The sequence below is a fragment of the Anarrhichthys ocellatus genome, unplaced genomic scaffold (assembly GCF_004355925.1).
Source record: "Anarrhichthys ocellatus isolate YVR2014 unplaced genomic scaffold, GSC_Weel_1.0 scaffold53, whole genome shotgun sequence".
Taxonomy (NCBI): domain Eukaryota; kingdom Metazoa; phylum Chordata; class Actinopteri; order Perciformes; family Anarhichadidae; genus Anarrhichthys; species Anarrhichthys ocellatus.
In genome coordinates, this window is record NW_022280083.1 from 2,416,159 (window position 1) to 2,429,807 (window position 13,649).

General features: G+C 42.6%; 2 protein-coding genes across 8 annotated transcripts in view; both read left to right on the forward strand.

The window, feature by feature from the left end:
• The window catches only part of LOC116396097 (ral guanine nucleotide dissociation stimulator), a 43,847-nt gene extending 35,355 nt beyond the window's left edge, over window positions 1–8,492 (forward strand). For 5 of the 6 annotated variants that reach the window (XM_031870501.1, XM_031870499.1, XM_031870498.1 and 2 more), the window contains exons 10-18: window positions 252–338; window positions 588–620; window positions 730–851; window positions 1,161–1,256; window positions 1,345–1,582; window positions 2,372–2,446; window positions 2,578–2,826; window positions 3,013–3,127; window positions 3,885–4,060. In XM_031870501.1, the coding sequence (XP_031726361.1) occupies window positions 252–338; window positions 588–620; window positions 730–851; window positions 1,161–1,256; window positions 1,345–1,582; window positions 2,372–2,446; window positions 2,578–2,826; window positions 3,013–3,127; window positions 3,885–4,060 (1,191 nt within the window). Of the gene's footprint in view, window positions 1–251; window positions 339–587; window positions 621–729; window positions 852–1,160; window positions 1,257–1,344; window positions 1,583–2,371; window positions 2,447–2,577; window positions 2,827–3,012; window positions 3,128–3,884 lie in introns of all 6 variants that reach the window. The other variant, XM_031870497.1, reaches the window with a different exon arrangement.
• A 91-nt stretch (window positions 8,493–8,583) lies between these two features.
• The window catches only part of smarcb1a (SWI/SNF related BAF chromatin remodeling complex subunit B1a), an 8,760-nt gene continuing 3,694 nt past the window's right edge, over window positions 8,584–13,649 (forward strand). For both annotated transcript variants that reach the window (XM_031870503.1, XM_031870504.1), the window contains exons 1-7: window positions 8,584–9,096; window positions 10,123–10,234; window positions 10,546–10,675; window positions 10,794–10,931; window positions 11,592–11,719; window positions 11,993–12,159; window positions 12,249–12,439. In XM_031870503.1, the coding sequence (XP_031726363.1) occupies window positions 9,013–9,096; window positions 10,123–10,234; window positions 10,546–10,675; window positions 10,794–10,931; window positions 11,592–11,719; window positions 11,993–12,159; window positions 12,249–12,439 (950 nt within the window). In that variant the 5' untranslated portion in view covers window positions 8,584–9,012. The remainder of the gene's footprint in view (window positions 9,097–10,122; window positions 10,235–10,545; window positions 10,676–10,793; window positions 10,932–11,591; window positions 11,720–11,992; window positions 12,160–12,248; window positions 12,440–13,649) is intronic.

The following is a 13,649-nucleotide window of genomic DNA, read 5'->3' on the forward strand; positions in this document are numbered from 1 at the left end:
ATTTATTTTAATTTTATTAAATTTTATTTATTTATTTTTAAATAATTTGTATTCATGTGAACATAAACAAAAGAAAATATTAAAGCTGCATCAGTATGGATGAACCAATCAACCACTTCTATCTGATGTGTTTCTGTTTCTTCTACCTTGAATATTCCCGCCCTGAAGAACGTTTGTGTTTTCTACATTAAAGAGTTGTGTTCTTGCTGCTCCTCCGTGTTTTTCATGTTTTTTTCCTCCTCTGTGAGCAGGGAGTGATGCAGGGCACGATCCCGTACCTGGGAACCTTCCTGACGGACCTGGTGATGATGGACACGGCCATGAAGGACTACACTGAGGTCAGACACCCGTCATCTGCTCTTTACTGCTCTGTACATTGAGACTATGAACACAGTCCAATTTAAAACAGTGTTTTATTAATAGATAATAAAGTTCACAACAGAACAGGCTCTCCTGGGGCCGGCTGGCTGCACACGGCTATGAACCAATCAGAATGCTTCATTTGAGCAAGCCGTTTCATGACATGTTTTTATTTTCCTACCATCACGTTCTCATGTTTAGTTTTTTACCTCTCTCTCTCTTTTTAGGGCGGTCTGATCAACTTCGAGAAGAGAAGAAAGGTGAGTTGCATTTTTCGCGTTTGGTTGTGATGATCTGTAAAAAAAACGAAGAAGAAAAGCAAAATGGTTTCCAGTTTAGAGCAGACGAATCTCTGCCCTCTGCTGTCAGGAGTTCGAGGTGATCGCTCAGATCAAGCTGCTCCAGTTGGCCTCCAACAACTACAGCTTCACTCAGGACAGTCACTTCAGGGAGTGGTTCGCAGGCGTGGAGAAACTCAGCGAGGCCGAGAGGTCAGTCCGTCTGTTTGTCCCTCTGTCTCTACCAGGTGTGTCTCCATCAGGACGACATTTATCAAACATTATAGAAGGGAAAGATGCCAAAGTATTAAAGCTGCAGCAGGTAAAAGTATGTTATATATATATTTATTATCTAAACAAACAAAACAAAGTAAATAATTCAGATTCAGCGCTCTGGGGTCGTGTTGCATTTACTGACACATATCAGTACAGGATTTCTGGGCACTGAATCGACAGAACAACGAGGTCGCCCCCTTGTCTGATCCTTGAGATTAACGTTGTCATCACTTCCTGTCTCTGCAGCTACAACCTGTCCTGTGAGATCGAGCCTCTGTCGGAGTCGGCCAGCAACACGCTCAGAGCCAAGAAGAACGGCGGCATCATGAAGCGCTGGAGCGAGTACGTGATTAATGTTAATCTTCATCCGTCTCCGCGTGTTTCACAACAGCTAAACTATAAACTCCTCCTCCTTTTGTCTCGTGTCCAGCCGACAGTTGACGGAGGCCGGCTGCAGCGGCGCCCCCGGCTCTCACTCCAAGTCCTTCGACCACTCACACTACAGACCGTACCAAGGTGGCGGCGGCGGGGGAGGTGGGGGGGGTGGTGGTGGCGGGGGGGACAGCGGCGATGCCCTCAGCGTCACCTCCGTCAGCTCCAGTGGGTCGGACCTGGAGGACGTGAACGCCAGCTTCCTGTCCGACTCTCCAGAGGGACACGAGAGGAAGGTGAGCAACAGCAAGTACATTCACTCAAGTACTATACTTTTGAGGTACTTGTACTATAATGTTTTCTTTTCATGCCACTTTCTACTTCTACAATTAACCTGTTGGCTGCTGACATCACCCCCCAGCAGCCAATCATATGCGAGTGTTAAGGGGTTCACCTGTGAGGCTGTTTGGTGAGTTACTGTCTCTCTCTCTACCTCTGTCTCTCTGTCTCTCTCTCTCTACTTCTGTCTCTCTCTCTCTCTACTTCTCTCTCTCTCTGTCTCCCTCTCTCTACTTCTGTCTCTCTCTCTCTCTCTACTTCTGTCTCTCTCTGTCTCCCTCTCTCTCTCTCTACTTCTCTCTCTCCCTCTCTCTCTGTCTCTCTCCCTCTCTCTACTTCTGTCTCTCTCTCTCTCTACTTCTGTCTGTCTCCCTCTCTCTACTTCTGTCTCTCTCTCTCTACTTCTGTCTGTCTCCCTCTCTCTACTTCTGTCTCTCTCTCTCTACTTCTGTGTCCCTCTCTCTCTCTACTTCTGTCTCTCTCTCTCTCTCTCTCTCTCTACTTCTGTCTCTCTCTCTCTCTCTCTCTACTTCTGTCTCTCTCTCTCTACTTCTGTCTCTCTCTCTCTCTACTTCTGTCTCCCTCTCTCTCTCTACTTCTGTCTCTCTCTCTCTCTCTACTTCTGTCTCTCTCTCTCTCTCCCTCTCTCTCTCTACTTCTGTCTCTCTCTGTCTCTACTTCTCTCTCTCTCTCTCTCTCTCTACTTCTCTCTCTCTCTCTCTCTCTCTCTCTCTCTCTCTCTCTAGACATCGACTCCTTCAGTGAAGCTCACCGTCTCTGCTTTGGGGAGAGAAGCTCCGGCAGCCGATACGACGTCAACGGTAACAACTTCTACTTTACTTCCATAACGCTTGGAGACATGCACGAGAGAGATTAAATAAAAATGAAGCCGCAGAGAATATTAAAGTGTTAACCATCAGATTCCTGTCCCCCCCTTGTCTCCCCCGCTCAGTTCTGGGAGTGCACGTCTCTGTCCTCCCTGGACACCTCCGGCTCGGCGTCGGGCTCCAGCAGCGCGTCCTCGTCCTCCGTCTCGTCCTCCACGCCGCTGTCCGCCTCCCGCTCGCACAAGCGCTCGGTGTCGGCGGTGTCGAACTACTCGACGCTGTCGCTGCCGCTGTACAACCAGCAGGTGGACGACTGCTGCATCATCAGGGTCAGTCTGGACGTGGAGAACGGGAACATGTACAAGAGCATCCTGGTGAGTCGGAGGATAATCTGTGTTCTCTGCTAAATGTCCTGTTAGCTTCAGAGCTTTATGCTAATTGGCTGATGGGAGGAGATAGAGACATATAATCTGTAGGTTTTATAAACCTGCTGACGTCGCTGTAGGAAGCTACGTTACAGGTGCAGCTGGTTTGACTCCGTTTTGTCGCTTTTGGTTCAGGTGACGAGTCAGGACAAGACACCGGCCGTCATCAGGAAGGCGATGATCAAACACAACCTGGAGCGAGAGAAGACCGACGAGTACGAGCTGATGCAGAAGATCTCAGAGGACAAAGGTAACAATATGAAGATGAACAATAAGAAACCTGGTGGGGTTCAGTTAGTCATTGAGACGTTTCTGAGCCTCATAAGTTACAGATACTCAAAGCCTCGTTTGAAGAGGGAAAGAAAGAGAGAGTAGCCAGTTTAACTTGGCACACATTCGGCTGAATTTAAGATGAATTGGCTGTCGTCGGGTTCAAGTTTGTCTTAAATCTTAAAATTGGCGGCACACGTTGTGCGTCTTGAGTTTCGTCTGAATTTGTCATTAAATTAAGGACCAGCTCAGATTATATCCGCCGATGTTCGCTCTAAATAGTTTGATCGGTGTTCTCTGTAAATGCCGAAGCAGAAGAGACGTCAGAACGGCGTCGACGGTCTGTTAGACGGAAAAGAAAGTAAATTTGCGAGCTGTGTTCCAAGGAAATCCCTCGTTGGAGGAAAACAACCCAAAAACGTTCAACACCACGAACCTCTTCTGCCGGTTAGCCACATCAAATCAGCATGAAGCTGTGGTTTAAGTTGTCTCTGAAAGAGAGACGGTTAATTTTCCCATCTCTTCATTTGTAATACTTTGTAGATTAAATAGATTAATGTTTTGACACTGTGAGCTCTCCGTACATATCACCACATTGACGCTTTATTAATAATAATTCATCCAGTATTTTCTCAGGGAAGATTTAGATAAATATACATTTCTCTCCATCACAATATTTTTTATACCAGATTTATTTTTGACCGCCATGTTGTTTCTTCTTCTTCTTTTGTCTGCAGAGCTTCGGATCCCGGACAACGCCAACGTTTTCTACGCCATGAACTCCACTGCCAACTACGACTTCGTGCTGAAGAGGCGCGGCTCGGCGCGGCCGATGCGCGCCAAGAACGTAGCCAGTTCCACGCTGCCCCGCATGAAACAGAAGGGACTGAAGATCGCCAAAGGGATTTTCTGAGGACAGAAACTCGAGCCACTTCCTGCCTCCTCCTTCCTTCTCCTTCCTTCCTCCCCCCTTTAACCCTCTCTGGTCTCCTCAGAGGAAAACATTTGTGTTCGGTGTGCGTCCGGACTGCAAACTCACCTGAAAGTTTTCTGAGTTTTGGTTTTTGGAGACGCGGTAAAATGACCGACCTTTCTGCGGAGCGGCAGGAAGCAAGAGGATTTAGGACTAAGCACTTAGGGAGCAGCTGTCTCCTCATCAGGACCCTTTAGAGGACTTTATAAAGGACGAGTCTGTTGGTGTCGGGCGCCGAACTCTCCGCCAGCCTCCGCTTGTGGAGAAGCAGATTTTTTTTTAATTTCCTGGTTGCGTTACTTTTTGTTTACAAACGTTTACATCTCTAAAAGTCAGCTCTTAAAGATTTGTTTTTCTTCTTCAAGCCTCTTTGCACCTTCGACAAACTTCTTTTTTTTTAAAATAAAGAAGTCCCTCCTCGATCCCTGAACGTCAGACGTCATGTACATACACCAACAAAGACGAGAGCCTGCAGCACACGTGTGCAAACAGCTGGGTGTGTTTTTTCCGAATGCGTTTCTATTTTTTCAGGGAACTATTTCTTGTGAGTGTACCGCCACCTTTAGCCGCAGCACTGAACCCTCCGTGGATGCTGGGACTCCTTCAGAGGTTTTAACGTTTTAACGCTGACGTCGAGGGAGCCGAAAACTATTTGAACTTGTGAGCGCTGCCATGTTATGAAAGAGAAGAAGAAAGGGGAAGTGGTCTGGAATGGAGACTGAAGATCCAGTGGGCACAGCCATGAATCACATGCCGCTGTTTTCTTTTTTTAATGTAAGTGAATGGTAACCCGTGTCCGTGGACCGGGACTCAAAGCGTCTTCGAGGGAAGAACAAGTGAAAACAGTGTGTATATATATATATCCATTAACACCGACTGTGCAGTATTTTCTGTTTAAAACGGACCGTGAGATTTTGTTAATAGACTCGTCACGATATCAACGTATTTTTGTTCATTTTGATTTGTACATTTTTATTTTCCTTTGCTCTGATATGGTGCTGCTAGTTATCGCTTCACTGCTGCTTCTTCTTCTTGACCGCCATGTTGGTAGAGACGACAGGAAACATCTCTTCTTTCCTGATGAATGTTTGCTGTTTTCAGAAAATAATGTCAAAAAAATCAACGGTATGGAAGTTTCAATTTCAAATGTTCAATCGACCAATTGTTTTAGCTCTACTTATGAGTATTTATGAATTATTATTAAAATTCCTCATTTTTATTATATCATATATAATTATTTTATCCTAGAATAATATGTTGTGTTCCAGAAATACTGCAGTAAAGAAACTCAGATAAAAAACAACATATATTTATACATACACAAAATCACAACATTTTCTGCAACAGCAAACTGATGAAGAAGAGATGAAGTTGGTATTTAGTAGTTCTTCCAACATGGCGGCTCGTCCTTCATCTCCATCAGTAACCACTTTACAAACGTGCCACGACGAAGAGTCACCGATTTATCCTGCAGGACGTTTCCTCCTTGTGTCGGCTGTGGTTTAGCTGAGCGCGCTCTCTCTCTCTCTCTCTCTCTCTCTCTCTCTCTCTCGCTCTCGCTCTCGCTCTCTCTCTGATCTGTAAAGGTTGTCAAAATACAGAAAAGCTCTTTAAATTGGGCCGTAAAACGAGTCCATACGAACGACGGTGAAGCTGCCACACGAGGAAACAAGCTCTTCTCTCTTTCTCTGCTGCCCATCGATCGGTTTCTTTAGAGGAAAAATCCAACCTGAAACACCGTCACACTGTTTTATAAAAGCAGCTTTTGGTGACGTGCTTTACATCACCACATGAATACAAAGTGGGAATATTTCTAACAGCTACAGTCTTTTTTTAAAGGGCTTGTTTTTAAGGATTCTGCTCAGTTCTTCTCTGTTTGCACACAACACTCACTGCTGCTAAATCACCTTATAGGCCGACAACGGTGGAAGATTTACCTTCAACATTCTGAAACAAAGGGACCAAAAGCAGAACGAAAGCAGCTTCTCATTTCTAGATCTTCTTCTGGCTGTTAACAGATTCAATCAGCCGTAGATTTCTTTACTTTCTAATGTTTCTGACTCTTAAATGTGCACTTAATGCTTCATACATGACGTCATGTTTGAAAAGTCAACTTCTCCAGCTGATGATGGAAATAAACAAAAGTATTATAAGTATGATGAGGACAAATGTAATGAAATGCAGATCCTGGTTTCACATCTTTTCACTTTATAGACATTAAAACATTAAAGGTGACAGAGCGGCTAACGTTAGCCTAGCCTCTGGTAGCATCCAGGAGCTAAACACACGACAGTTCTTAGTGATTTACTTATTAGTCGTGAACATGTTTCTTTAACGTAACCTGCAACGACACCACGATGTGCTCTTTGGCTCTGAAACTAACTCTGAAGATCACAAGACGGTTAGAGTACATAAACATGTTTGCTGCATAGCATTCTGGGAAATGTAGGAAAGTGTGTTCACCCAAAAAACTCTTCATGACTGAAGATCTTAACGTTGGATTTTTCCTGAGTTCACATCAACGACAGACATTCTCCTGGATTGCACTGCGACCGTGTGTTGCCTTCTTCTTTCTTTGTGTTATTTTCAGCTGCATGAAGTTCATCAGTTCATCATAACGATCAAATGAATGACCCCCCCCCCTCTTTAACCCCCCCACCCTGCAAGAGCAATATGGTGACGAGCGGCAGGAGGCCCGTCGTGGATGTCTGTTCGTGTCCTTCGCTGTTGAACACTGTGACATTTCTGCCTGTTGATCGGCGCGTCGTGTCGAGCACTGTGACCTAAAAAAGATGAAATAGATAATTAAAAAACGTCCGTTCCCTGTTAACGGTGTCGTAGTGAACATCCTCCGACAGGCTCGAGCCTCCATGTGCCAAAAAATAACAAGGGAAGAGAAACGGTTGCTTTTAACAGACGAGTCCTCTTTGCCTTTCACAGTGAGAGGAAAAAAACAAAAAAAACAAGTTTGTATGTTTACTGTTGTCGCATTTTTCTGGAAAAACTAAAAAAAAACTAAAAAGGGTGAGAACACTATGATGTCTGGACCCCTCGTCCAACAAACCTGAAGCAAAGACGTTTTTGTTCGGAGCTGCAGACGAAGCTGTTGTAGAAACGTTCATGAGTTTATCCTCATTTATTTTAATGTTTTTCTGTCTTTCAGGATCAAACAGCTGCCAAAATAGCAAATATTCAAAAACTGGAACGTCCAATCCAGCAACTCTTTACCATGAACCTCTTTTATATTCCAACCAAACTCTCCATCTGGAAACTAATGTAGGAGCCATTTAACAAAGAGTCTCACTCTATTAACAAGGTTTTGGTCCCAAAATGTTGTTAATAAATGAGAATAAATGTCAAGAAGAAGACTTTGTTCTCTGCATATATTTCCTCCCACTGGTGTTCCGTATTTTACACCAGACTTTGAGATATATTTGCTTTTTTTTCGGCCAAGTTTCAGGGATAAAACCACTATAATTCTGGTGGAAACCCAACAGAGCGTTGAGTGTAACAAACATTCATCGGCGCCGCGTAAAGTGTTTCAGGGGGATGTTAGAGTTTTGCAACAGGACCTTGAATGCACCACGGTGTGTTTGCTACTTGATCACTCATTGATTATAAACTATGGAAGAGAAGAAGAACAACTCCCATGAAAAGAGTCTCTCAATCCTCTCTCTGGTTCCTACTGAAGATGTAAATCTTTAAAATGTTTGTTTTAAGGGTTCAGTAATGTTCTAAAACATACCTTGAACGCAGCTCCTTCTCTGTTTGGTTGGAACAGAAACATGTTGTCAGGCCTTTAATTAACGACGTCTGTTCCCGTTGAAACCAGTGACGTGTTTGTGCAGCGGCTCTGTCTGTGTTCTCGTGAGAACGTGAACATTGTGCACACGAGTGGCACTTTAACCGATGTTGGAGCTGGTTTGTGTGTCGTCGTAGCCCGTGTTGACAATGACGTAAACCTTATTTTTATTTTTGTGATTTGACCTGATTCTGTGCAAGTTCGAACAAAAAATGCTGCGTTTACAAGAAGAGAGGAAAAAAAACAAACTGGATAAACGTGGTGGCGCGTGTGTGTTTTCTAATTTTAATTTCCTGTTCTTGTTTCGTTCCCCTGGACTGTGCTCGGGTGCCATTTTTCCATTTTAACAACAAAAAAAAATAACTTTTTCTAACTGGATTCTCTTCTTTGTTTTTCTTTTCCTACTTTAGAACACAAACACGTGTAGAAAACAAACCTGTCCTCGATTATTACGTTGTTTATTTATTGATTTGTATATAAAGATTTTGTTTTGCATTGTACATTCTCTCCTTTCTTGGTTATAGATTAATATATTCATGTATATACGAATAAACATTAAGTTTATAAAAGTATATAGACTCACTTCTCTTTGTTATTGCGTCCTTTTTGTTAAGATTAAGGAACAGAGATTCACAACAACTTTAAGTGTTGTACAGAAGCTTCATACTGAAGTCTTTATTTACCAGAGAGAAAATAGTAAAAGGATGTCTTGTAATTTATGTAGATGTCATACCAAACTCTTCAATTGATTGTTAAAGATCATAATAGCATTATAATGTAATATATATGTCGTCCGTAAAGAGGTTCACGAAGGAAAACAACTTTATTCCTCTTTATTTGATGCTTAAGATGTTCAATATACACACAGGGAAGTAAATGTACAATTCCTGATACGTGTAATAATACCTTAACGTTTAAAATAGTCGAAAAGTAATAAATTAGTAAATAAAAGTAGTAAAATATCCATTTGCTTCTCGTTTCCACACAGTAACGGTTTTTGCAGATTTTGAAAACGTCATCTCTCAGCGACAGAATTTTCTTATCATTCGCGCCTGCGCAGTAGTACATAGCTTTGTTGTTTCATGTCAGTATGGCGCTTAGCAAAACGTTTGGGCAAAAACCGGTTAAATTCCAGCTCGAGGAGGATGGAGACTTTTACATGATCGGATCGGAGGTTAGTAAAAAAAAACTTGCTTCAGTAAGTTACGTATTTTAGTTAATAAGTGTCGTTTAAACCCTGGCAGCGGTCCGCTAGCGACTAGCTAGCCAGCTAACGATTCTAACGATGCTAAGGACAGCGCTCACCAAGGCTCATTCATTTATTTTGGGTTTTATTGTTCATTTAATTTATTTTGCAGATTTAATGGAATATAATTTGGTCAGAAAACATTCGTCCTTCTTCAGAGGTTCACCTTGTTTTCTTCGGCTCAGCTAGCTAACGGTAAACAACTATGCTAAGCTAGCTACCTAACTGTAAACAACTATGCTAAGCTAGCTAGCTAGGGTCGTTTAGCCAGGCCAAAGCTGTAATGTAGGTTAAATAATATACTACCAGTGAGGTGTACGACTTAAAGCGTACTTGTTAAAATATATATATTTTTATTATTTATTTATAGTTATCTTCTATTATTTTGTTACGTGACTCATCTCATACTAATTATAACATATATCGTTAGTTTAACTTGCACAATAAACCATAAAAAATATTGTATAATATAATATATGTATATTAATAATCACTGTCACTGAGCTACATGTATTATTATTGCACAGTTCAATAAATAGTGAATCTTTCATCTCATGTAATTAATAACTTATATAGAACTTAAATGTGAGAATGTATTGTGTTATAGATGTTGTATTATATCGTCCAGCAAGACATGTTAACATGCTCTATAGAGCCTCAACTCACAGTTATTATAGTTAGCGATTCATCTGTAAACATTTTTCTTGATTAATAAATTATTTCTCTGATTTATGAAATGTCAGAAAACTCTGAAAAATGCCCGGCAGTTTCCAGTAACCCAAATTCTTTGTCCGACCAACAATCCAAAGTTATTCCGTTTATATCCTACGAAGAAGAAAATCTCACATTTGCACAAAATTGGAACCAGCAAGAAAACAAGAAAGATTATCTTTTGTTTATTTAAGTTATTCTGCTTCATGATTCTTCACTTTCTATCCGTTTGTTTGTGTTCAGGTGGGAAACTACCTCCGCATGTTCAGAGGCTCCCTGTACAAAAGATACCCGTCGTTATGGAGGAAACTGGCTTCAGTAGAAGAACGGAAGAAAATAGTGGAGTCGTCACACGGTCAGTAGAGTGACGTCATCACACATCCACACGGGATTGTATTCTTGTAGAAATGTATCTTCCACAAATAGGTCTGTTATGTTCGTCTGTTTCTCTACATGCAAAAAGACTTATTTCTGTTTAAAAAGATTAAAAAAGTAAAGAGCTTCTAAAGATGAGTGTTGTAAAACCACAAGCAGATTACGTCACTGATGGTTAAATGCATTTATTACACATTGATGATAATTTAAATTGGCGGCCAGCTCAGCCGCCACCTTCCCTCGGTGTCGGTGACTTTTCTCTGCGTCGGTTTGACTCTAGCTGTCCTTCAGATCACGGCTACACTCAGCTGGCCACCAGCGTGACGCTGCTGAAGGCTTCGGAGGTCGAGGAGATCCTCGAGGGAAATGATGAGAAGTACAAAGCCATCTCCATCAGCACGGAGCCGCCCGCCTACCTCAGGTACCTCCACCTCAGTGCAGACAGACAGGGTGGTGTTTGTGGAGTGTTTGTGCAGACAGACACATACATACATATATAATATATATTCACCCACCCATCGTTCTTGTTGTGTCTCCAGGGAGCAGAAGGGCAAGAGGAACAGTCAGTGGGTTCCCACGCTGCCCAACAGTTCTCACCACCTGGACGCGGTTCCCTGCTCCACCACCATCAACCGCAGCCGACTGGGACGAGACAAGAAGAGGACTTTCCCGCTGTGGTGAGCAACAGGAAGCTGCACTGATCACCATTGTTCATTCACTAGTTCCCTTAATTACCAACGATCAGTGACAGAATCGCATCGTGAGATTTTTAAGCAGAAAGTACTTTTGAGGTCGGGTTTTATGGCGCGAATGACCACAAATGGTGCCCCGCGAGTAACGCGGCGCGAATGATGCAATTGGTCTGAACGCAGCATTAAGACAAAGAAATCACCTATTTAATAAAAATAAAGAACTCTCTCATTAAGAAAAGGACACAATAAATCTGTTACTCTAAACCTGAATCATGTTTGTAGACTTGATGTGCAGCAGTGTAAACAAAGAAACATCTGGCTTTATTGTTCTTTGGAGGTATTTTCACACACACTGGTCCTGCTGTTACAGTCCACATGTACAGATGTTTCTGGTGGAGTGAAGAGTTCATTTCAAACCGGTTTACCATCTCGTTTCTACACTACAATATTAAAAATACAGACGATTGCCAAACTTCTAGCTTTAGGGCTCCTTCACACCAGTTCAGTTCATTTCTGCTTCTTAACAGATTGCAGTTTGGTTTTCGTAGTTTAGCTTTTAAAACCATCATTGATCTGCTTTCAGACCACAAAGAAACCTCTCCAGAGTTTGTGTACATTTTACCCTGTGTGTTTTGTCTGACCCAGCTTTGACGACCACGACCCAGCGGTGATCCACGAGAACGCCACTCAGTCCGAAGTCCTGGTTCCGATCCGTCTGGACATGGAGATCGAGGGACAGAAGCTCAGAGACGCTTTCACCTGGAATATGAACGGTAACGTCCCGTCATCACTACAATGTGACCATATTTGGGCCAATAATTTACATTTGAGAAAGCACAAAAAAACAAAGTACAGAATTCAAACATGGCTTAAAAGCATTAAGTCGATTCTTTTCTTAATTGTCTTTTTTTTCTCACAAAATAATCAAAAATAACCGATGAGAGGACTAGCGTCGATAACATCCTAACGACTCCCATCCCTAATCATCACTTTCTCTCTTTCACGACCAAAAACATAAACGTTTGTTCTTTTCTTTGAATGTCCAGAGAAGCTGATGACGCCCGAGATGTTCGCCGAGATCCTTTGCGACGACCTGGACCTCAACCCGCTGGCCTTCGTCCCCGCCATCGCCTCCGCCATCAGACAGCAGATCGAGTCGTACCCGACGGACAGCATCCTGGAGGAGCAGACGGACCAGAGGGTCATCATCAAGGTGGCGCTCTACGCTGACGGCAGATCTTTTTATTATCTTTAATGTTTCCGTACTTGTAGTGACGTTGACCGATTGTCTTCATGCTCCAGTTGAACATCCACGTGGGCAACATCTCCCTAGTGGACCAGTTTGAGTGGGACATGTCCGAGAGGGAGAACTCTCCGGAGAAGTTCGCCCTGAAGCTCTGCTCCGAGCTCGGCCTCGGCGGAGAGTTCGTCACCACCATCGCCTACAGCATCCGAGGTCAGCTGAGCTGGCACCAGAGGACCTACGCCTTCAGGTAAGAACGGGGGGCGTAAACCTGTCTGCCTTTGTGTTTTAATGGTTTCCAGTAGTAGGTCCAGTCTTATTATCTCAATATCTTGTAAAAACAACACTCAAGTAGCAGTTTGTGCTGAAGATTTGACTGTTAACAAAAAAGCATCAGTAAATATCAAAGGTTAGCTCAGATTTTGGCCAAACTTCCAGAAAATCTGCACTTTATTTTCCTCTTTTTGAATATCAGTACTTGGTTCTCCAGTCGGGTGCCATTTAAAAAGTTGTAGAGGAAGACGAGGATATTACAAGATAAATAAAAGCAATTATTGAAGAAACAGGACACCGTTACTTGATGATCTTTCTTAACAATTAAAATAACTACAGTTGCTTTGAACTTGCATGTTATTTACTACGAAGATTTTGTGTTTTATAGACTGACGTTTCTATCTTATGTTCACACTAAAGGCTGAAAATGCACATCGCCCGGTCGCTGTTGTTGGGGTGCTCGTGACCTTTGACCTTTCTTCCACAGGCTGAAGCAGCAGGTCTTTCTTACCCGACCTGTTTTTATACAAAGCATCCAGACTCCAGAGTTTAACGCGGTTGACTTGCGGTCTCGTCTGGTGTTTGATGTTCTGTTCTTTGGGTGAAATGTAGCCGACGGTCCGTCTGAGTTTCTCAGGATGTGAAATGGTGAAGTATTTAAAGCCAGACAGCAGCACTGACCTCTGACACAGAAGGACGTCTGGTGAGGAAGAAGTGTTTTGGGGCTTTTTTATTTCATCAGGAAATGTAATGTGTTTTCATATCAAACAGTATAAAGACAAAAACACAGTTTAAAGATCTAAAACTTTATTTAACATTTCTCTTATTCACATCTTCTTTGTTCCCATCGAGTCGTGATCGTTTCCTAAAACATCCGAGCCGTGATATGTCTTTGAAATATATATGAGAGATGATTTTAGTTACACGTCATAATATTTAATAATTGTAGCGGAAACAATGTCTTTGAAGCTTCAAGTTAAATTCATCTTTCAGGCTCGACTTTATATTCAGTTCCTCCATGTTTCACTTCAACCGTAACACATCCGACCTGAGTCAAGACTGAACCTCCAGAGAGAAACCAGTCTGTCTCTCTCTCTGTCTCTCTCTCTCTCTCTGTCTCTCTCTCTCTCTCTGTCTCTCTCTCTCTCTCTCTGTCTCTCTCTCTCTCTGTCTCTCTCTCTCTCTGT